We start from the raw sequence: 25,031 nt of genomic DNA, 5'->3' as shown, positions 1-25,031 counted from the left end.
CATGTGGGTGTCATGTGGGTGTCATGTGAGTGTCATGTGGGTGTCATGTGAGTGTAATGTGGGTGTCATGTGAGTGTAATGTGGGTGTCATGTGAGTGTCATGTGAGTGTCATGTGAGTGTCATGTGAGTGTCATGTGAGTGTCATGTGAGTGTCATGTGGGTGTCATGTGAGTGTCATGTGAGTGTCATGTGAGTGTCATGTGGGTGTCATGTGGGTGTCATGTGAGTGTCATGTGGGTGTCATGTGAGTGTAATGTGGGTGTCATGTGGGTGTCATGTGAGTGTCATGTGGGTGTCATGTGAGTGTCATGTGAGTGTCATGTGAGTGTCATGTGAGTGTCATGTGAGTGTCATGTGAGTGTCATGTGGGTGTCATGTGAGTGTCATGTGAGTGTCATGTGGGTGTCATGTGAGTGTCATGTGAGTGTCATGTGAGTGTCATGTGAGTGTCATGTGAGTGTCATGTGGGTGTCATGTGAGTGTCATGTGGGTGTCATGTGGGTGTCATGTGGGTGTCATGTGAGTGTCATGTGGGTGTCATGTGAGTGTCATGTGGGTGTCATGTGAGTGTCATGTGAGTGTCATGTGAGTGTCATGTGAGTGTCATGTGTCATGTGGGTGTCATGTGAGTGTCATGTGAGTGTAATGTGGGTGTCATGTGAGTGTAATGTGGGTGTCATGTGAGTGTCATGTGAGTGTCATGTGAGTGTCATGTGAGTGTCATGTGAGTGTCATGTGAGTGTCATGTGAGTGTCATGTGAGTGTCATGTGGGTGTCATGTGAGTGTCATGTGAGTGTCATGTGAGTGTCATGTGAGTGTCATGTGAGTGTCATGTGGGTGTCATGTGAGTGTCATGTGGGTGTCATGTGAGTGTCATGTGAGTGTCATGTGAGTGTCATGTGAGTGTCATGTGAGTGTCATGTGGGTGTCATGTGAGTGTCATGTGGGTGTCATGTGGGTGTCATGTGGGTGTCATGTGAGTGTCATGTGGGTGTCATGTGAGTGTCATGTGGGTGTCATGTGAGTGTCATGTGAGTGTCATGTGAGTGTCATGTGAGTGTCATGTGAGTGTCATGTGGGTGTCATGTGAGTGTCATGTGAGTGTAATGTGGGTGTCATGTGAGTGTAATGTGGGTGTCATGTGAGTGTCATGTGAGTGTCATGTGAGTGTCATGTGAGTGTCATGTGAGTGTCATGTGGGTGTCATGTGAGTGTCATGTGAGTGTAATGTGGGTGTCATGTGAGTGTAATGTGGGTGTCATGTGAGTGTCATGTGAGTGTCATGTGAGTGTCATGTGAGTGTCATGTGGGTGTCATGTGAGTGTCATGTGAGTGTCATGTGGGTGTCATGTGAGTGTCATGTGAGTGTCATGTGAGTGTCATGTGAGTGTCATGTGAGTGTCATGCGTCAGAGTAGGATCAGTATCAGAGTTCTCAGACCAGATCCACAGATTGACATCGACTCTTGGACGAGAGTTTAAACGTCTTGTTTTTCTAAAACAGAATCCAGATGAGACAAGTGAGGTTTGTTCTCCAGTGGGTTGCTGTGCGGGTCAGGCGTGTCAGGCGGTCGAGAGGGCGCTCGGGTGGAATGTGGGCACGTGGGACTGTTTTTAGTGCATTTTAAAGCACTTTGTGTTGCATTTTAGGGATGAAAAGCCCCGGGAACTTGGCTTGTGGAGTAAGTCACTTTTGAGTCCACAGAGTTTGTTCTGGTTTGGTTCCATTTGCCTAATGTAATCTTCAATTTCAATTTGTTTTAAATTGTGTGCAAATATAATATATGTTGAAGATTGTCTTTATTATAGCCTAAGGGCAAATGTGTTTGCGGCTTTATAAGAGCTTCAGATCACTCACAGCAACAGCAAACAACAAACACCAACAATACAATAGAAAATAAAATGCCTGATTCAAAATGACAATATTTCAAAAACAAAATGTTTTGTGGCCCATAGGCTTTATTAGACAGGAGAGGACAGGGTGAAATGGGGAATGAGAGAAGGAAGGACAATCGTCAGAGTCACAGGCTGCACCTGGAGCCTGCCCGGTTACATCTGGGGCCCTTTAACTGTGGCTGGACGGGATCAGATTGAACTCGGCCCATAGTGTGGCTGCAGATGGTTTGAGCTCTTTTAAGGATCTGTACCCTGTAGATGTACTCGAGTATTTGGAGTAAACCATCTAATCTAAGAACACTAGAGTTGAATGGATGTCAATCAGCCAAAATTCACATACGTTAACAATAATGATTGAATGAGTATCTAACGTTCAGTAAACTCTGAGTGACATGTCCAGTGTCCCCGACGCAGAGCTTTAACCTTTCTCTAATGGTTTTGTTCCGCCGGGAGAAGCTCTTGTGCACAATAGTGTCGCTCTAATGACGTGACAGTCACAGAGGAAGTGACTTAACACCGAACATCCTCCTCCCCAAGACAAACGCACACAATGTTAGCTTATAGTCTTTTTTATTATTGAACAAACAGATAAAGCCCCTAAACAAATGTGTTGTATTAGTCCAACTGTGGTTCTTCATTTAAAGCATTGCAGCTCATCACTAATATTAAAGTGCACTTTCAGTTTTACAGCCAAATTTCACAACATTTCCAGATTGTTCTCCCTCCCAGAAGCTTCCAGTTGTCACAGTTCAGATTGACAGATGAAATGCAAGTACAAGTGCAATGGGCCTGTATTGGGGCTTGTGCGCACGTTTCAATGGAAGATCGGCCCCGTCGTTTCTGAATTGGCTCATTTAGTAATTGTGTTAGCGTCATATTAGCGATGATTTTGTGATTGTTGGACAGCACAGTATCTTAGCAGAGCAGGGCTCACAGGCACATGTCAGAAATAATGAATATCAAGTGTTAAATTCTGTGGGAAAAACAGAAAACTAAAGTTAATTTCATATTGTTCATTATAATCTTTATGGCTCACAATAAAAATAAATGTCTCAGAATGAGCAAAAATTATAATCACAAATTAATTAGATTTTGCTTTTTTAAAATATTTTTAAAATATCAACCAATTCAAATCCTGTATCATTATTTCACCAGTAATAATAATAATAATAATAATAATAATAATAGTAATAGTAATAATAATAATTCATTGACATGTTCCTGTGAACCTCTGTCTTTGCAATGAAAAGTAAGGATCTTTAAAAAAATATGTTCCTATTTCCAGGAGTGTTTTCCTCTATGTTATATATGTACAGTTTGCATTTTGTTAAACAAATGAAAATAATATTTAGTTAAAGTATTGGATCAGGTTTGGCACATAACCCTCCACAGACTGAACGGATGAGAAATAACTGTCTAAAGTCTGATTTACGAGGACAGACACACGCGAGCTTAAACCTTTTCATATTATTAACAATGAGATAACTCAAACAGGAATGTAAAAACTTCTGGAATAAAGACCACTGCAAACTGTCAAGTCCACTCATGTTCCACATAGACTATTGGAAAAAATGTGGTAACTAATGACCACAAATAATCTATATTATTCTGAGACTTCTAAAACTGAAAACTACAATATTATGGAGAAAAGCCTCATTTCATTGCTTTGAATTCTATGAAATGTCTATATTTACTTCCAGAGCCTTTCCAATTTTAGTGACCGGACATTACTTTTTGGTTATTGTTACAGTTATAATCCCTTAAAATAGATTGTCATTTTAAATTATTAAAATTATATTCGTCATTTCAATAATCATTTTAAGATCTCAAATGACATCTGAAAGAATCATCTGAGGGATCTGCATTCATTTATGTGCCGTTATCATAAAACATCACTCTTTCTTGTGTCCCATTGTCACATCACTTTCTGCTGTTTCCAGCTCAAACCGTGAACTTGAGAGATTTGATAATAGAGGAACATTTGCAGCGGTCTCTTATTTCCAGCAGTATATTGGACAATGAACGACTCAAACGACAAAGACTCAGTGGTTAAAAAGTAATACAATGGTCCAGAGAAGAAGAATCGGGCCCAGTAATTACAGCTGGAATATGATTAACGAAACAAAAGGAAGGACGGCCGCCAAAAGCAACAATCAAAACCTTGTAGAGGAAAAGGAGACGTGGTGGTTTAGTGTTTAGTCTCGCTCGTAATCGAAGGAACGAGGCTCTAAAATATAAAGCTCATGGGAAATGTATGAAGTTAAACAAAAGTGGTACATCAAAAAAATAGGTAAAGCAATAAATCCCTTTAATTCTTTGTTTTAACTGTTGTGGATGAATGAACTAACAAGCATTATATTTTAAACATAATTGGGGTGTTTATATTTTTGAATTGTAATATTTCACCTCCTGCTTATGACCCTCTAGTGTCTTTTTCATCCTTTTAAATCGATTGTTTTTTCAGTTCAAAAAAAGTTAACAAATGAATAAAAACTAGTCCGTTATATATTCTTCCAACCATTTTGTGTGAATGGTTTAACACTTGTACCGCAACAATTACAACAAATGGTCATTTATACCTTCATCAACAATCAGTCACTTTACATTAATAAATAGATTAAATAAATAGGGGTATATTTTTGTAGTGTCAGAGCAAAAAGACCTCATGTGCCAATGTTGTCTTTTAGGTAGGTTTCCTTTGTTCACCTTTCGAGTGTTCTTCATATTAACACAGACACAAATATTATTAGCTCTAGTGAAAGATTAGGAGAGATGAACAAAACTGTGCAAGAGTTTCAGAGCGAAATGAACCATCGTGAACTTTTAGGACGGTAAACTCAGTCGAATGGGGAAAACACAAAGGATTACTGCAACATGTGAAATGCATAATGTTTCAGTATAAACCAGGTTAAATTCTCAATCTTTGGATTTCATGTCCTGAAGCATTAACACAATCACAGAAAAGAGAAATACAAAATCAGAAACAGTCTCCCTGAAGCTGTGAGCCAGGCTTCTACCGTGGCAATGTTCAAATCCAGGCTCAAAATGGGTCTGTTTAGCTGTGCATATGATTATTTGTGTTTTTAATGTTTGGTATTGTGATTTCAATGCATCTTCTCCTGTTCTGTGAAGCATTTTGTATTACTTTAGTCTACGAACTCTGCTCTACAAATACACCTGCCTCGCATTACATACTGCATACATCGATTCTCTTAATGACCAATATCTTAGTAAATGCCGATTATTCTATTTAACATATTCTGGATCGGTGGCTTGAGTCTTGTACCAGACAATTTGAGTATTTCCCCCTCCAAATATTTAACATTTTTGGTTATTCACATTTGCAATTTCCCCCCCTCAAAACTTTTGCACAGTGTCGTCAATGAAATGTGAATTCTTTAATTGGGCACAACCATAATCGACGTGTGGTCTTCGTGGATTGGCGAACATGGAGGGGCTTTTGTTTATAAAGTGCAGTCCAGATGCAGGTGGCTAAAGACGCATTTCACTCACAACACCCGGGCCTGATGGAGGGAGCGGCGGCCTTTCCTTCAGACAGAGACGGTGGAGGCGCCATGGGTCGTTTGGGCTGAAGGTATAATAGAAAAATCCTATTCAGTCCTGTCTGTGGCGCCGGTCACTCCCGAGACTGGTAGAAGAGGATGTAACCGGACTCAGAGTTTTTGGAGATGTCCGACGTGAGACCGTAGAACTCCTCGATGGCCTGGGCATCGATTTTCTGCAAGAAAAGGATCATTTAGAGTTAGAAATGTTGGGATTTTAGATGTCACAATATAATAAGTACACACAAAGTATAATAAGAAGGGTGTTGGGGACAGACTTTTTTAAATAAATGATGGAAAAGTGTCGACATTCATGTGACTTGGCACATTCTGAAACCATCGAAATTCAATTAGTCAACAGAAGTTTTGAAAGACTTAAATGACTGGGATCTTAATTAAATTCACAGCCTTTAACTATTGTGATACTACACAGAACATAAGCTGAATGAGAAACACTGATATACACAGATATGGCAGACAACGATAGCACTGTACGTTCTATTTTAATTCATCAAAAAGTACTACCGTATTTTCTGGACTATAAGTTGCACTTTCTTTACATAGTTTTGGCCGGGGTGCGACTTATACTTATACTCCGGAGCGACTTATATGTGATATTATTGTTATTTTCACACTTGCAACTGCATTTCATACTTACATATGTTTTTATCTTCTCTATTATGCATTTTTTTGGCTGGTGCGACTTATAGTCTGTAAAATACGGGTACTTAAAAAAGCTATATCGCAAACGACTTTATGTTTTTATTTGTATTCATAACTTATTCATATTAACATGTTTTTAAATAAGTGAATGAAATATAGTGATAATAAAATGTGAGTAACAGAAGGTAAAAGGAGCGTAAGCACAGAGGGATTGCAGAGCAGGGGGAGCGAGGCAGCGCTCACTGCTGGAGGCAAACAGTGATTTAATGAGAGAAACAGACTGTCCAAAGTGATGATTAGAGGAACAGAACGGGACAGAGCGAGCGAGTGACGCACCTCCACAATGTCATCGTCGAACAGCAGCCAGAAGCCGTGACTCTTCACTATGGTGATGTAATGACCTCGGTTTGGACCACTGGGAACAAACGACAACAATTAACTTCAATCCCAGAGGCTCATCACTGCTCTGCCTGTGAGAGGAGGGTCATGCTGGGCGTTTGTAGCTGGATTCTTAAGGAATCGTTTCATAAAATACCACTTTGAAGGAACCAGCTATTCATAACACACACATAATGACACGTGCCAGGCGGATCAGGGTTTTCTATTAGATTCTCAAACATTAAAGTGAATGTGAATGCTACAACTAGCACATATCACGAATAATGCTGTGTTGATTATGTAAATTATGACTTCAAGTTTATGATTTAGTTCAGATCATAAAAGATGCAGATGACAAATACCGATCGTGAGCCAAACAATCCTCATCTTCACAAATACTTCCTCTGACATATAAGCCTTACTCCACACGATTAGAATACAGAGTTTTTGGTTTCAATACCTTATCATCTGCTGCCATCTTCTGTATTTTTTTGTAAATAAGGGTGGACAAAAATAAATAAATATTTGACAAATGCCAAGCCTAGCCCCAAGCCCCAAGGACTGATTACAGCCTCTCTCTCTCCTTCTGTTAGCGCTCGTGTGGTCTTACCTGCCGCAGTGCACGACCACAGCCACCAGGTCGTACATGCGGTCCAGGTTGACGGCGTCTGAGGACGTGTTGAAGAGGCGGAGCTCGAGCGGGAACACCACTCGGTACGAGAGCTTTGTGTATCTGTGCAGCTGCTCCATGTACTTAAACCGCTTCAGATGCAGAGCCAGGATCATGGGCAACTTCTTCACACGCATTCTGCAGACAAACCACACACAGAACAGGTCAGAATCACAGTGATACGTGTCATTTTAACATGAACGCACAGGACAATGTTTCATGCGATAAGTCTAAGGAAAAACTTCTACTGGCTGCAATATATAAATAAAAAATACAAGTTTGATGTGTGTTGGAAGATTGAGATCAGTGCATTTTTAGCCCTGGAGTAATGGAGCAGTCCATGGTAACATCTTGAACACCTAAACATGAACTAAAAAGGAGTCATCCAGTCTGGAGCAGGAAGAACGACATTACTCTTCATAAATCAATGATCTGAATGTGTGATAAATGACCTCCCGGCCTAACAAGGGGAAAAGTGGAGGGTAAAATGACCGTGAGCATTGTTATTTCAGACTAGTATATGAAGTGTCTATCCAGAACGATATATACTCTAACGAGCAGGACTGACCGTTTCTGGGCCTCTTGTTTGCTGCAGCACATCTCACAGTAGTATTTGTATTCACTGCACAGCGTCTCTGTGTTACTAAAATCCCTGGAAGAGAGAGAGAGGGGGGGGCGGGGGCCACGGGAGGCATCGGTCAGTCACCTCGATCACAGAGTCCCATCTGGAGCAGAGCGGGCAGTACCTGAGACAGTGTGTGATGGATGTGTTCTGCTCCACATCCACAGACAGGTCCAGGAAATCCTCATCTTTACTGCTCACCTGAGGAGAACACGAGGAGCAGAACTAGTGTTGTTATGTGGAGCTGAAAACCCTCTCCTATGGTTTAAGCTCCCAAATATTAGGCAATTACTTATTTAACAATAATGCATCAATGACATGAAATAAATGAGCCATAATAATGAATACATATATTCTTTTTCATTCATTTATCTATTGGTGCAATTGACTTGCACCAATAGATGCATCGAACAAGGCAGTTTACGTCGCCCGGATCGGCGTCACCGGGGCCCCATCCTGGAGCCAGGCCTGGGATGGGTGCTCCATGGCGAGCGCCTGGTGGCCGGGTCTTACCCCACGGGGCCCGGCCGGGCACAGCCCGAAAGAGCGACGTGGGGCCGCCCTCCCGTGGGCCCACCACTCGCAGGAGGATCCATAAGGGGCCGGTGCAGAGAGATCTGGGCGGCAGTCGACGGCAGGGGCCTCGGCGACCAGATCTCCAGACACAGAGACTAACTCGGGGACATGGAATGTCACCTCGCTGGGGGGGGAAGAGCCTGAGCTTGTGCGAGAGGTTGAGCGATACCGACTAGATATAGTCGGCCTCACCTCCGCGCACAGTTTGGGCTCTGGAACCCATCTCCTCGAGAGCGGCTGGACGCTCCACTTCTCTGGTGTTGCCCGCGGGGAGAGGCGGCGGGCTGGTGTGGGCTTGCTGATAGCCCCTCAGCTCAGCCGCCACGTGTTGGAGTTTACCCCGGTGAACGAGAGGGTCGCGTCCCTCCGCCTTCGGGTGGGGGACAGGTCTCTCACTGTTTGTGGCGGCCTACGGGCCGAACAGCAGTGCAGAGTACCCGGCCTTCTTGGGGTGATCGGGAAGAACGGCTTCTCCGATCTGAACCCGAGCGGTGTTCAGTTATTGGACTTCTGTGCTAGCCACGGATTGTCCATAACGAACACCATGTTCAAGCACAAGGGTGTCCATCAGTGCACATGGCACCAGGACACCCTAGGCCGGAGGTCAATGATCAACTTTGTTGTCGTGTCATCTGACCTCCGGCAGCATGTCTTGGACACTCGGGTGAAGAGAGGGGCAGAGTTGTCAACCGATCACCACCTGGTGGTGAGTTGGATCCGCTGGCGGAGGAGGAAGCCGGACAGACTTGGCAGACCCAAGCGCATTGTGAGGGTCTGTTGGGAACGTCTAGTGGAGCCCTCTGTCAGTAGGGTATTCAACTCGCACCTCCGGGAGAGCTTCTCCCATGTCCCGGGGGAGGTTGGGGACATTGAGTCCGAGTGGACCATGTTCTCCGCCTCCATTGTTGATGCGGCTGCTCAGAGCTGTGGTCGCAAGGTCTCCGGTGCCTGTCGTGGCGGCAACCCCCGAACCCGGTGGTGGACACCGGAAGTAAGGGATGCCGTCAGACTGAAGAAGGAGGCCTATCAGGCCACTCTGGCTTGTAGGTCTCCGGAGGTCATCGACGGGTATCGGCAGGCCAAGCGAGCCGCGGCTCGTGCTGTCGCAGAGGCAAAAACCCGGGCCTGGGAGGAGTTCGGGGAGGCCATGGAGGAGGACTATCGGTCGGCACCAAAGAAATTCTGGCAAACCGTCCGGCGCTTCAGGAGGGGGAAGCAGTGTCTCACCAACACCGTTTACGGTGCAGGTGGAGGCCTGCTGACCTCAACTGGGGATGTCGTCGGACGGTGGAAGGAATACTTTGAGGATCTCCTTAATCCCTCAGTCACGTCTTCCGAAGAGGAAGTGGAGACCGGGGACTCGGAGGCTGGCTCATCCATTACCCAAGCTGAAGTCACTGAGGTTGTTCGCAAACTCCTCGGTGGCAGGGCTCCGGGGGTGGATGAGATCCGCCCTGAGTACCTAAAGTATCTGGATGTTGTAGGTTGACACGTCTCTGCAACATCGCGTGGCGTTCGGGGACCGTGCCTCTGGACTGGCAGACCGGGGTGGTGGTCCCTCTGTTCAAGAAAGGGGACCGGAGGGTGTGTTCCAACTACAGAGGGATCACACTCCTCAGCCTCCCGGGTAAGGTCTATTCCAAGGTACTGGAGAGGAGAATCCGACCGATAGTCGAACCTCGGATTCAGGAGGAGCAGAGTGGTTTTTGTCCCGGTCGTGGAACACTGGACCAGCTCTATACCCTCCATCGGGTGCTCGAGGGTTCATGGGAGTTTGCCCAACCAGTCCACATGTGCTTTGTGGATCTGGAGAAGGCTTTCGACCGTGTCCCTCGGGGTGTCCTTTGGGGGGTGCTCCGGGAGTACGGGGTCCGGGGCCCTTTGCTCAGGGCTGTCCGGTCCCTGTATGACCGGAGCAGGAGCTGTGTTCACATTGCCGGCAGTAAGTCAGACATGTTCCCAGTGCATGTTGGACTCCGCCAGGGCTGCCCTTTGTCACCGGTTCTGTTCATTGTTTTTATGGACAGAATTTCTAGGCGCAGTCAGGGGTCGGAGGGTGTCCGGTTTGGGGACCACAGGATCTCATCTCTGCTGTTTGCAGACGATGTTGTCCTGATGGCTCCATCAAACCCGGACCTGCAACATGCACTGGGACGGTTTGCAGCCGAGTGTGAAGCGGCTGGGATGAGAATCAGCACCTCCAAATCCGAGGCCATGGTTCTCGACCGGAAAAAGGTGGCTTGCCCTCTCCAGGTGGGTGGGGTGTCCTTGCCCCAAGTGGAGGAGTTCAAGTATCTCGGGGTCTTGTTCACGAGTGAGGGAAGGATGGAGCGTGAGATTGACAGGCGGATCGGTGCAGCGGCTGCAGTGATGCAGTCGCTGCATCGGACCGTTGTGGTGAAGAGGGAGCTGAGCCGAAAGGCAAAGCTCTCTATTTACCGGTCGGTCTACGTTCTGACCTCACCTATGGTCATGAGCTTTGGGTAGTGACCGAAAGAACAAGATCGCGGATACAAGCGGTCGAAATGAGTTTCCTCCGCCGGGTGGCTGGGCGCTCCCTTAGAGATAAGGTGAGGAGCTCGGCCACACGGGGGGAGCTCGGAGTAGAGCCGCTGCTCCTCCACGTCGAGAGGAGCCAGCTGAGGTGGCTCGGGCATCTGTTCCGGATGCCTCCTGGGCGCCTCCCTCGGGAGGTGTTTCAGGCATGTCCCACCGGGAAGAGACCCCGGGGAAGACCCAGGACACGCTGGAGAGACTATGTCTCTCGGCTGGCCTGGGAACGCCTTGGGATCCCCCCGGAGGAGTTAGAGGAAGTGTCTGGGGAGTAGGAAGTCTGGGAGTCCCTGCTCAGACTGCTGCCCCCGCGACCCGGCCCCGGATAAAGCGGCAGAAGATGGATGGATGGAATTGACTTGTATGGTTTGTAACGGTCTCAGGTAGTTACAAATATAGAAGAGGAAAGAAGTGAATCATTCCTAAATTGCTGATATAATTACAGTATGTATACGAGTCATGTTTAAGAGCGGCTCAAATGACCCGTCGACTTCACAAATGGAGAAACCGACTGTGAAAGCCGCTTTAAACACTCAGCACTTTACAGTCAGAGGTGAGAGTCCAGCGCCACAGACACTGACAGAGAGAGGACTTTTATTGTAGCTGGTAAGAATTCTGTTCCTTTTATTCTTTTAAAATACATTGCATTTTAATATTGATGAAATGACGTGGTCTGCAGTGTTCACGGTCCATCGTGTAAATCATTGTTAAATTGAATTAATTACAAACAAATTAGCATATTATGTTTTATTAAAAAGGTTTTTATTGAAGGTTATAGTGAATTATTTAACTTTAAATTTGGGGGAAAATTACCTGAATTGTCCACACTATGTTTGAGATTGAATTTACAATTATATCTCTGAATATATAAATCAATTATAGGAGTTTTATTACTAATGGAAAAAGTATTGAGATTCATGCATTATTTATGCACAAAAACAGTAAAGTAAAAAAATAAGTTTGAAACATAATCAGGTGCGATGACATCACTGTCACAACATATGACATAATCATGAATTTCAAGCATATTTTAGAAATAATTCATACAATAATCAGTCTGTATTTTGACCCTCAGGCTCAGGATTTCTAAGAGGCTTTAATTATGTACAATTATTCAGCTAAAAATAAGGTAGAAAAAGATTCAGTGGTCGTCATCTGGACAAAATAAGAAGAAATAATAATAAAAAAATAAGGTGTTTGTGTTAAATGTCCCAAAACAGTTAACGAGAGTAGTTTTTACAGAAGGTAAAGTCATAACAACTCAACATTAAAGTCACAACTTTGAGATTAAAGTCTCAGTCGTAAAAAGACTAAATCAAGTCTATGCCCCTGAAAACAAATTACAGATATAACAGATAAATATAGCCGCAAGCGGCAATGATCGGCCCTCGCCACGCCGCCACCACACCGCCGCCACGCCGCAAGAGGAGGGGGCGCTAACGCGCCCCAATTGTCCTTTTATTACGCCTACTGCTGAATCTGTGACGCTGTCACATCTTCTCCCCTTTGTTTTACCATCAAAAAGCTATTTTATTTTGAATTCTTGGCAAAATGTGCAGCTTTGCCGCACAGACACCGTGACTCTTTGAATGAAAATGTGAATAACTTTTGACGGTCCTGAAGATGAGTCTCACCAAATTTCAGGTTAATAGGGCTAACGCCCTGGGAGGAGTTTGTGAAAGTCTAAAGTGTAAACATGTTCTGGCGATTTCCCCATTGGAATAACATGGGAGGTTTTGGTCATCGCTACGGCAACGCCATAACAATTATGACATGGGTCTCATTGACTTTTTTGATGGGGATGCTAAAATTGAGTTGTGTCAAATTTCATAAAATTTCGCAAAACTAAACATTTAACCTCCATATAAAATCTGTAGGGGGCGCTGTGGTGCCAAATTTATTTATTTCACTTCAAGTACGTTTAGCGCAAAGAGTTTAACAACTGATTCTAATTTGACGCAATTCGGACTTTATCTGCGCAAACGGCAGAAATGTTAAATTTGGGAGATTTCTGAAATTCTAGCTACAGTTTGCGGCTTCGACGCTCAGAGACCGTGACAGGTATCAATGTAATTTGAATAACTTTTGATGTCCCACTCCTCAGCACCATTGTCACCAAATTTCAGCTTTTTAGGGCCAACGCCCTGGGAGGAGTTCGTAAAAGTACGACGTTTGGAAAAACTCCCTAGTCATGCTTAGCCATTTTTGAACCAATATGGCCGTCATTTGGTTGGGCGGACGGCGTTGCCGTAATAATATTTTTTACTTCTCTTGTCACCATCTACCTCTGCGCCAAATTTCATGATTCTACGATCAGATTTTTTTTGGGTCATTTCCCATCTCTCAATGCATTTTTGGTACATTTGGGGGCGCTGACGCGCCAATTTTTTTTATTTTAGAAAAGGGAAATAGCCAGAATGTAGAGAGGCACGATTTTTAGAGGTGTGCAATTTTTTGTGATTTTTTGTCAATGTTCACTGGATGAAAAATAGGGGGGTTGGTCCCGAGAAGAAAGAAAGAAGAAAGAAAGAAAGAAAGAAAGAATAATATTCCGATGCGAAAACAATGTTTCCCATTTTTCAAATATCATAAACTATACATTTTCGGAAAGCGCTCGCGCTTTCCTACCTCATGGTGTGGGTCCCTGGTCACTGACAGGTACTTTCGTTAATTTTGAGTGGGCTCCGCCCACTTTGTGTTTTTGGCCCTCTATACAGTAATAATGTTCAATTTTTGCATTACATGTTTATATGCACGGAACATGCAAGAGATGGGGAACGTATTCGTGAGCTACTTAGGGCAAATGAGTGCTTTACGCGGTCGTCATCCCAATTTAAAGTGCTCGTTTAGTGCGCACTTTTGCACGGGCTTCGCCTGTTTACAACGGTAATGTTCCATTTTCCTACTACTAATTAGTCTGCACGGGGCGTGCGTGAGTGAAGGAGTGAGTTAGTGAGTGTTTGGAAGTGGGCGAGCGCTTCGCGCTCGATTTCGTGCGCACTATGTGCGCACTTTCGCAGCCGTGCTTTGCACGGCCTTACGAGATTAATAGGCCTCTCGCCAGCTTGTGGCGCTCGGGCCTAATAACGCTAATATGTATTACTTTTGTCCATTCAATGTCATTTGATTATCTAGGTAAAAAATAACCACATTTATATATTTTATTTTTGACAATATTTTCCACACCTGATGTAAAGATTTGGTGATTATTTCAAATTATGCAAAACCATAATTTGAAATCAACAGTTAGAACTTGCACTTATTAATTATAATATTATGAAATGAATACAATTCCTAATATTTATACTTCTGTTTATGTTGGGTTCATTTTTGTCTTTGAAAGTAAATAGAGGTTCAGAACATCGAATACAAAGACATTTAAACCTCTAAAGTCCTTTTATCGTCCCTCAGAACATGAAGGATGTAACGGTCACTCACAGTCTCACAGTTGAGGCAGCGCGTCTCATTGGTCAGCGTGCCCTGGAAGATGTCGTGGACCCAGGTGGGCTCGGTCTTGTTCTCGGAGTCAGGTTCCGTTCCCGTGGTGATCGCCGTGCCGTTGTTCTTGAGGCGTCCATTTTGTTTCTCCTGCTTCTTCTCCTCCTGCAGAATGTCCGCCACCGTGTTCAGGAGGTAGTTCAGGAACTCATGAGCGTCCTGCTGCATGTAGTTATCAAACAAGTCTGCCAAAAGACACAGTCAAGTCTCTTTTAAACATAAAAGCACAGACATTTCACCTTTGAAGGACAACGCCAAACATTCGAGTTGTTTTGGGTTTCAGCTTCATATGGACGGGAACGTTTTGAGGACTATTCTAAAGATGTGATATTTAGTTTTGAACCTTTGAAATGGATTTCCCATGAAGAACACAGATTCATATACTTTAAATGTAGCATATTTTAGATGATAAATGAAGGATCCGTAGGACTGAAGGCTTTATAAGACAGGACAATCCTTGCGTGAAATCGAGATGAGAAAAACTTCCCGCAGCTGGGATCGTACATCCCGACGCTGCGGCCGCTGCAGGAGGAGCACGAACACTTCTGCATGTGCAATATTCAGGTTTTATTTTAAACTAAATCTGTAAATCAAGTACAATTTTCCTTCCACTTCACAATTGTGTGCTGCTCCATTACAATGTATTTAAGGTTGTGGTCGTGACTATGAATATGAATACTTTATACTTTTATCACGCCACTGTATCAGCTACATCATTAGCATTTGTCTTGTTGTTACAAATGGTAAAAGAGCATTTTGAAGACAAAGATACTCGGAAATGTATTCTAAAACTTTATGGCTCATGAACTGGACAGATGGAAAGAACAGACTGCTGCCACTCTGTTCTCTTTCACAGAAGAAACACTCTGACATAATGAAACATCCATTTATCCATTCGGTTTTTAGTTCACTACTTTACGGCTGTTCTTTTTTCAGGAGCAGCAGCTTTTAAGTCAATACCCACAGCTCATATCGAAAAATTAGAACTAAAATTGTTGGAGAACCTCCTGCAACCTACAGCACGTCCACTTTGTCACCGAGGAGAAGGTGCAAACTCCACAAAATCCCCTGAAACAAGGACCTTTTTGATGTGAGGCAATGAGCTCAACAGGTTTTTCGGTGGTGGGAGAAGTTGAAAGGGGCTTTTCTAATTCCATGGCAACGAACCGACTGGGATTCTGTGCGTGCCAAGATGAACCTGTGCTTCTGGAGCAAAGTCACATTTCCATAAAAAGGTCTGGACAGTAAATCCTATCCCCTGGCAGCAGAGATAACACCAGCACCCTTGTGTTGATAGACCTCCATGTAAAAAGTGAAAGTGGAGAAGAGGAGAATGAGCTAGAGAGAGAGAGGCAAAAAGGGCAGAGAAAGAGAGAAAGAGAGAGAGAGAGAGAGAGACAAGGCAGTGGAGCAGAGCCGCAAACCAAACACAGACATCATTGTTCAGACGAATAAAGAGCTGCCTCAAAACGAGAGGGAACAGGCATCGTCTCTGTGGGTTCCACGGCACGAGTGACCTTCCCACAGACGCACACTGACCTTCCCACAGACGCGCACTGACCTTCCCACAGACGCGCACTGACCTTCCCACAGACGCGCACTGACCTTCCCACAGACGCGCACTGACCTTCCCACAGACGCGCACTGACCTTCCCACAGACGCGCACTGACCTTCCCACAGACGCACACTGACCTTCCCACCGACGCACACTGACCTTCCCACAGACGCACACTGACCTTCCCACAGACGCACACTGACCTTCCCACCGACACACACTGACCTTCCCACCGACACACACTGACCTTCCCACCGACGCACACTGACCTTCCCACAGACGCACACTGACCTTCCCACAGACGCACACTGACCTTCCCACCGACGCACACTGACCTTCCCACCGACACACACTGACCTTCCCACCGACACACACTGACCTTCCCACCGACACACACTGACCTTCCCACAGACGCACACTGACCTTCCCACCGACGCACACTGACCTTCCCACCGACACACACTGACCTTCCCACCGACGCACACTGACCTTCCCACCGACGCACACTGACCTTCCCAGACGCACACTGACCTTCCCACAGACGCGCACTGACCTTCCCACAGACGCACACTGACCTTCCCACAGACGCACACTGACCTTCCCACAGACGCACACTGACCTTCCCACAGACGCACACTGACCTTCCCACAGACGCGCACTGACCTTCCCACAGACGCGCACTGACCTTCCCACAGACGCGCACTGACCTTCCCACAGACGCACACTGACCTTCCCACAGACGCACACTGACCTTCCCACCGACGCACACTGACCTTCCCACCGACGCACACTGACCTTCCCACCGACGCACACTGACCTTCCCACAGACGCACACTGACCTTCCCACCGACACACACTGACCTTCCCACCGACACACACTGACCTTCCCACCGACGCACACTGACCTTCCCACAGACGCACACTGACCTTCCCACAGACGCACACTGACCTTCCCACCGACGCACACTGACCTTCCCACAGACGCGGCGCACTGACCTTCCCACAGACGCGGCGCACTGACCTTCCCACAGACGCGGCGCACTGACCTTCCCACAGACGCGGCGCACTGACCTTCCCACAGACGCACACTGACCTTCCCACAGACGCGCACTGACCTTCCCACAGACGCGCACTGACCTTCCCACAGACGCGCACTGACCTTCCCACAGACGCGCACTGACCTTCCCACAGACGCACACTGACCTTCCCACAGACGCACACTGACCTTCCCACCGACGCACACTGACCTTCCCACCGACGCACACTGACCTTCCCACCGACGCACACTGACCTTCCCACAGACGCACACTGACCTTCCCACCGACACACACTGACCTTCCCACCGACACACACTGACCTTCCCACCGACACACACTGACCTTCCCACAGACGCACACTGACCTTCCCACAGACGCACACTGACCTTCCCACAGACGCACACTGACCTTCCCACCGACGCACACTGACCTTCCCACAGACGCACACTGACCTTCCCACAGACGCACACTGACCTTCCCACAGACGCACACTGACCTTCCCACAGACGCACACTGACCTTCCCACAGACGCGGCGCACTGACCTTCCCACAGACGCGGCGCACTGACCTTCCCACAGACGCGCACTGACCTTCCCACAGACGCGCACTGACCTTCCCACAGACGCGCACTGACCTTCCCACAGACGCGCACTGACCTTCCCACAGACGCACACTGACCTTCCCACCGATGCACACTGACCTTCCCACCGACGCACACTGACCTTCCCACCGACGCACATTGACCTTCCCACCGACGCACACTGACCTTCCCACCGACGCACACTGACCTTCCCACAGACGCACACTGACCTTCCCACAGACGCACACTGACCTTCCCACCGACGCACACTGACCTTCCCACAGACGCACACTGACCTTCCCACAGACGCACACTGACCTTCCCACAGACGCACACTGACCTTCCCACCGACGCACACTGACCTTCCCACAGACGCACACTGACCTTCCCACCGACGCACACTGACCTTCCCACCGACACACACTGACCTTCCCACCGACACACACTGACCTTCCCACAGACGCACACTGACCTTCCCACAGACGCACACTGACCTTCCCACAGACGCACACTGACCTTCCCACAGACGCGCACTGACCTTCCCACAGACGCGCACTGACCTTCCCACAGACGCGCACTGACCTTCCCACAGACGCACACTGACCTTCCCACCGACGCACACTGACCTTCCCACCGACGCACACTGACCTTCCCACAGACGCACACTGACCTTCCCACCGACGCACACTGACCTTCCCACCGACGCACACTGACCTTCCCACCGACGCACACTGACCTTCCCACAGACGCGCACTGACCTTCCCACAGACGCGCACTGACCTTCCCACAGACGCACACTGACCTTCCCACAGACGCACACTGACCTTCCCACAGACGCACACTGACCTTCCCACCGACGCACACTGACCTTCCCACCGACGCACACTGACCTTCCCACAGACGCACACTGACCTTCCCACAGACGCGCACTGACCTTCCCACAGACGCGCACTGACCTTCCCACAGACGCGCACTGACCTTCCCACAGACGCGCACTGACCTTCCCACCGACGCACACTGCACCTGCCATGACTGCACACACTGCACCTGCCATGACTGCACACATACCTGCACCTGCCATGACTGCACCTGCCATGACTGCACACATACCTGCACCTGCCATGACTGCACACATTGCACCTGCTCCAGCACCAGAAGAATGTGCTCTGGAAATATTTGGACTATTTCGATTTAAATTCCTGGACTAAACAGAACTGTTCCATGTCACAGACGCAGTGTGCGACGTAACGATGAAGCTGAAACATTATAGCCATATTTAGACCTTCAAAGGTGAAGTTATTCTGGGCTCATATTTATTCTGATGCAGTGCAGCTGTAGACAATACAGAGCAACACAGGGACATTGGACACAGGATTATTTGAGTTAAAAAGGACGTGGGACAAAGGAGAAGCATCCAAAAATAGAAAAAACAGGTTGTTTCTTTTCTTTGGCTGATTGGCTGAGCGGTCAGTCCTCACCATTCTCTTTGCGTAGTCGTGAGATGAACTTTTTGGGTGGTATGACTCCGACTTTCTTCTTCTGTGTGGCGATGGAGTGGAACAGGTCGGCCAGGCACGTGAGCAGGTTCTCCTTCTTCTTCTGCTGGGCTTTGTACGCCAGAACATTCTCCCGGAACGGCCTGCAGAAGTACAGCGCCTGCAGCACCGAGTTGCAGTAGCACGTGTTCCCAAACTGAGGGACAAAGAGACAAAGTGATGAGTATCAGGAGATCTGCTCTTACATTATGTTCGCCCGACTCTCCATTACTGGTGATGCACTTATGCCACGAGCTGGAACCGACTGAGATCAACATCTTTCTATCAGAATTTACCAACTTTTGTCACATCAAATTGGGTTAACGTCCCTCAGGATAAAGAGACTGGGCCGTCTCAGCATAAATGACATGGTTAAATCTGGAATAACAAAGTATTGTTCTTGTGGAATTTATGAACATTGTCTACAACATAAAACACTGTTTCATGGAACTAGATTAAAAATAATGGATCATCATAAATATATAAGATGACTGCTAAGCGAGGTCTTGTTTTGTCCTGGTTCATGTTCGTCATGTGATCGACTTTCACGCATTGTTTAAAGACATAATGTATCTACAGGAAGAGTGTTTACTGTCTTCAAAATGTGAAAACTAATGTTTTGCATGCCAGTGTCTACATCTTAAAACAGACTCGTACTCTGAAGCAGTTATTATCAATGTAAAGCTCCAAAAGCTCAATATCACCTAAAAACAGAATAAATATTAAGTACAGCAACGACAGGAAATGTTTCAGACACTTGTTTCCATGTTTCAGAGTCCATTATGTTTGACCTCTAGGCTAATGACAAATGCTTATCATTGACAAGCATTTTATGCAAAACTTGCTGCAACAAAGTCAAAGTGCATTTTCAAATCCGTGGTTAATGTGATGTCATTAATTGTTGTATAAATGTTGATACCGGAGCATTTTATGCACATTTCCTTGGCGTTTACAGTTGTTTCATTAGTGACTAGAACCCGTGTGGCTGCGGCTCAGGTCACGTGTCTCTGGCGTGAACTGACAAAGCTCCTAATGGAACATCAAAAAACGATCGTTACCATGGAAATACACCGTTTCTGCAGCTGCAGTGCAAAGCGCCCAGGGAGGAACAATATAAAAGAGCTGTGGAACAACTTGATAAACTGCACGGTCACTACTGCTAAATACATGTATCACACTGTAGTCACAGAATACTTTTGAATGAACTCTAACTTTAGGATTTAGATCTTTCAAATCTCCAATGGTTTAGCATTGAGCTAAGTGAATATTCTGATGTGTAACGACACACCGGTAATTCAAAGCTCTATTTGATCATATTTAAATGGTACTAACTGTCCACCACTTATTGCAGCTTCGCACCATATCAGACTGGGATAACCTTACAAGAGGTGCAGTTTGGAATATGTTCTAGTCATCATAATTAGCCTAATGCACAGTATTATCATGTCTGTTGGTATCCAGTCATATTCATATAGTGTCTTTGGAATGCTTCTTGTTTTATGACTGAAATCTGCACTAATAACAAGGATCATGCAGTAACTCTCCGGTCGCAAACACAATGAAGCAATCACTGATTTGAATGTTCAGTTTGACCTGAACCAGCACAGCCTGTCCAGAGCGGCCTGTTTTGAATGTGTTGTGACGGACGAGCACGTTCAGGACGTTTGTTTTGAAAATTGACACTGGTGTTTTCTGGAAATGACCCAGTGTGGATGCACAAGGGGATTAGGTGATGCTTACATTGACCAATCCAAAGTAGTGCTCATTGATGGGGAACTGCTCCGGGCCGATGTCTTTCTCCAGAGCAGAGGCATTGGTGCCCTGTGACAAAACACAGGAAAACACAGCTGTTAATCCACTTGTTTGTTAAGCACATGAGAGAAATCGCTCTGAGAAGTACAAACAATAATGCAAAAAACACCACAAGCTGTATTTCCTATATATATTTACAATGTGTGCTAGGCCTGCAGAACGTAGAGTTCTATTTGGATTATTTCCCCCTCAGTTTTTGGTTGTAATGTTTCATAATCTTGAATTAATTAAACTATTCCAGTATATTATCTCCCAGCTCTATTTCCATGGTCTAAATCAGAACATTGTGAGAAAAACATTGCAGCACTCACTGTTTAAAAATGTAATTGCTTTGGTTTGACAAACAAGACACTTTCTGTTCTTCTTCTGCTCAAGAAATCTCTTTGGGTGTTAAGTTTCCTCCTGAAGAACGCTGCAGTTTGTCTCCACTGTAAAGGCCGTCAGAGAAATAACTTCCCGTCAGATCTAAAAACAGGGGCGTTTATCTAAATAAGCCGATGCCGTCACCTGCCAAGCCTCTGGAGTGGAGCAGTTATCCCCTGTCAGGGCCGCTCCCGCCGCTCGGAGCTGGAAGCTGCTCCAATCAAGACGCTCTTTGTTGAGCCAACACTGGAGAGCAATTTGGACTGAGGAGGGTTTTGACTGAATTATTGTCATTTTTCTCTGTCAAAGCAAAAATGTCCAATGTGTTTTTCCACTGAGTTTCTGCAGAGGACACTACAAACGGCCTGATCGCCAAGCAACTGGAAAAGTGTGAATGGACCAAAACATGAACCACAAAAGTGCAGACATATCACTCCCTTTTTGAGAGATGTGTGTATTTTTATTTTAATAAACTCTTTTTGCTGTAAATTTGAATTGTTTGACTCATGAATATATACTTGATCTTCTAGTTTGCATATCTCCAGAACAATTATAATATACATTTTTTGATATATCTCCCACCTCTGCTGCTGCTGCTGCTGCTGCTACTGCTACTGCTACTACTACTACTACTACTACTACTACCACCCAGAGTAGCATAGGTGATCTGAATCTCCTCTTATTCAGAACTACAGGTGCCAAGAAAAGACTTTGGGACATTTGCAATTTCATTTCCAAATCTAAACTAGGTCCAAGTCACAACCAGAGCAAGAGCATGAAAACAGAAGAGTCTTGAGTCTGAGAGTCACTGCTGTGAAGACCTTGAACCATGTAACGAGACATTGTTAGCATGAAAAGTGGAATAAATACAACAAATATGTGACCGGTGTTGGACAGTTCTGAAGATGATCAATAGTACAGCCCTCGACCGCTCAGACAGTTTATCCTCGACCGACTTGAAAACTTCATTTTTTCACAGTCACAAGGAAACATTCTTCATAACTCTCTCAACCTTGGTAGTGATTAAAAAATATCTGACAATGTCAAGTATTTCTAAACATTGACACACATTGGTGCCTCGTCATAATTGCCTTGTGAGTGAATTGTGTCATTTAGAAATTAGGGCCGAGCGATCTGGGGAAAATGATCACCAATTTTTTTCTCACGTTGATCGATTTAGATTTTTTAATAAATTTGTTTTGGTCTTTCCAAAAACAAAGGAAAAACTGCTTTTAATAATGATTTCATGAACATAAACTATATAAACTTTTATTCTGTGCCGTTTGCTTTACTGACAGAGGATGGAACGGACTCTCGAGTCAAAAACTCTACCAAACAACTCGTTTGATCTGTCAATCTTTCGATGAGTTGCCCTGTGGAATAATGCAGGATAATTCAAGTAAATATCTACTTAAATTAAAGTTTCAATGAGTCATTCACTTGATGCTTGTTTTGTTATATACAGTGTGGCTTTGGTGATACAAATGTTGTGAAATTAATGCAATCGCTCATCATTTGCCTTCGAGATCATTCTTATGAGTCATTCTGCAAAATGTCTTTTATGTCATAGAAACATTAACAAGTCAAAACATTTCTATCACAGAAACCTTTTGAATTAGAATATGTCTAAATATTTTTTTTAACACAATTATGATTCCATTTAAAACCCCAACGTAATTTTTATCACAATGCAATATTTTCAAGAAATTACAGGGTCACAATTGAACGTCTAAACAGAATGTAACTTGGACAAAAGCCGGCCTGAAACTAAATCTGAACATAGCAGAAAGACCTGTCCCACACAGTTGTCCTCTGACTGTAATCAAACACCTCTCCAGAAGTTACCAGCCCATCCCAACAATGAAGGTTGTGCACAAACACGTGAAGGTCACACACACCTTCAGCACAGATGCACATCCAGCCAACTCAACACATCACGGTGACAATGAAATCTCTTCTCACAAACAGCACAGCACAGTTGACACGGCCCAGCATCCTCTAGAGTGCAGTGGAGCAGTGCAGGAGGCTCCTGCAGGAGGCTCCTACAGAGGCCTCAAGTGCAGAGCCTGGTACTAAGCCCGGGTCTCCTCCTCCTCCTCTGTCCTCAGTGCAGATTAGTGCAGATCCGTGCTCTCGTGTTGATGTCCTCCATGCGCAGTCCCATTACGCAACATGCAGCTTGACACCTGTCACTCACCACTGCTCAGGCCACACACTCATGTCATGTGACCATGTGCGCGCTCGTGCTTCACGTGCAAAACCGGCCACACACAATGCACAAAAGTATGATCAAAGACGTGCAAAACAAGGGGAGCGAGGAGGGATGTAGTGTTGCCTTTTTGCCCCAAGATGCTGCACCACAACCGGTCTGGAGCCAGGAGGAAGGACTGGGACATAACCTTACACCAAACACACACACAGAGACACACAGAGACACACAGAGACACACAGAGACACACAGAGACACACAGAGACACACATAGCAGCTAACTTACCATATTACAAATGGATGCGATGTTTCGGACAGTCATTTAGTTCACAGTGCCCCCCTCACCGCCATCTTCATAAAATAAACATCATTTCGGGGGTTGAAAAGCGGCGCCGTGGAATGGAGTGAATTGTCAGCCGAGGCAGCGGCAGCGGCGGCGGCGGCGGCGGGAGCAGGAGGCCAGACTGAACCGCAACAACCCCGGGCAAACAGCGGCGAGAGACGGACACACGGAGCACCATGCAGGCCGGCGAGCGCGGAGCACAGCGGCGGAGTCAATGCGGGAAAGGTGGCATCTTCCCCGGGCAAGTCTGAGCACAGACCGCAACTAAAACGGGCAACGCGTGAGTGAATTATGGACAGACGAAGTTACAGGAAGCAGGTTGTTAGCAACGAGTAGCGAACTAGCGTGATGGAGGAGGAAGAGCTCACGTCCCGCCTACTACAGTAAAACAAGGCATGTGATTGGTTCAGCTTGTAACGGGTTTGACAGACAGGTTTAGACGACCGTTGACAAGCCGGGATAGGGAAGCTTCAGTGAACCGTAAGGAATCAGCTGAAGATGCGCGGAGCAAGGGATTGTGGGAGTTGTAGTTTGTTTATTCGTGGGTTTCTCGCTGTTTATGAGCAACGTTTTGAGGCCTTTTCATCACCATTCTAAATATAACGCCACTCATCGTTCTGAAACTCATGAATAACTTATACATGATAGTAAAGAAGTATACAATTTGTAAAGTGTAGTTAAACGAGAATATATTTTTAGTATTTAGAAAGGTTTGTTTTTAATTGGACAAAACATTGTATTGCAAATGACAAAAACAGCCTATTATTTTACATTTTGAAAAGCATTTCCATTCAGTGGTGACTCAATCAATATAAATATTCTTTTTTCATTAATTAATTTTCTACCGCTTGTTCTCACCTGTCCCAGTGACTTTGGGCTTTAGGTGGGGTACACTCTGGACATAGACACACAGACGAACATTCGCTCTCACATTCACTCACTCGGGGCATTTTACAGTTGCCAATTTACCTAACACATGCATGTCTTTGGACGGAGGGAGAAGCCGGAGATAACCATGGTAACACGGGGAGGACTTCACCCAGAGAGATCATGTAATATTGGTCGGGCCTGAAGCTGCTGAGGTCCTTGGCGCACAGGGTCTTGGGCACAGGAGGTCTGAATGCTCCATAACTCTTCACAGTTCATCTGAGCCTGGAGCTGATGCTGCCTGGTCCA

The 25,031-nt window shown here is 45.7% G+C and overlaps 1 protein-coding gene across 1 annotated transcript; it reads right to left on the bottom strand.

The window, feature by feature from the left end:
- Positions 1-4,424: 4,424 nt before the first annotated feature.
- Positions 4,425-24,180, bottom strand: usp46 (ubiquitin specific peptidase 46). Its single transcript, XM_072438736.1, has 9 exons — positions 23,799-24,180; positions 20,869-20,949; positions 19,072-19,285; positions 14,361-14,605; positions 7,918-7,994; positions 7,740-7,823; positions 7,112-7,309; positions 6,460-6,538; positions 4,425-5,636 (listed from the first exon to the last, which is right to left on the bottom strand). Exons 1-9 carry the CDS (start codon positions 23,832-23,834, stop codon positions 5,535-5,537), a joined length of 1,116 nt encoding a protein of 371 aa, XP_072294837.1. The 5' UTR covers positions 23,835-24,180; the 3' UTR covers positions 4,425-5,534.
- Between the last annotated feature and the right edge of the window lie 851 nt (positions 24,181-25,031).

Source organism: Eucyclogobius newberryi, unplaced genomic scaffold, assembly GCF_026437365.1.
Source record: "Eucyclogobius newberryi isolate DKJ021-1_F unplaced genomic scaffold, fEucNew1.0.hap1 SCAF_9, whole genome shotgun sequence".
In the NCBI taxonomy this organism is placed as follows: Eukaryota; Metazoa; Chordata; class Actinopteri; order Gobiiformes; family Gobiidae; genus Eucyclogobius; species Eucyclogobius newberryi.
This window is presented reverse-complemented; position numbering and strand designations above follow the sequence as displayed.

What these genes read in the sequence shown, in the direction of transcription:
- usp46 (XM_072438736.1), bottom strand. Translation starts at nt 23,834, where the DNA reads ATGACTGTCCGAAACATCGCATCCATTTGTAATATG. An exon ending in GCTGCCTCAACTGTGAGACT is followed by an intron (nt 7,995 to 14,360) that starts GTGAGTGACCGT and finishes TGTTCTCCTCAG; the next exon opens with GTGAGCAGTAAAGATGAGGA. An exon ending in AAACAAGAGGCCCAGAAACG is followed by an intron (nt 7,310 to 7,739) that starts GTCAGTCCTGCT and finishes GTTTGTCTGCAG; the next exon opens with AATGCGTGTGAAGAAGTTGC.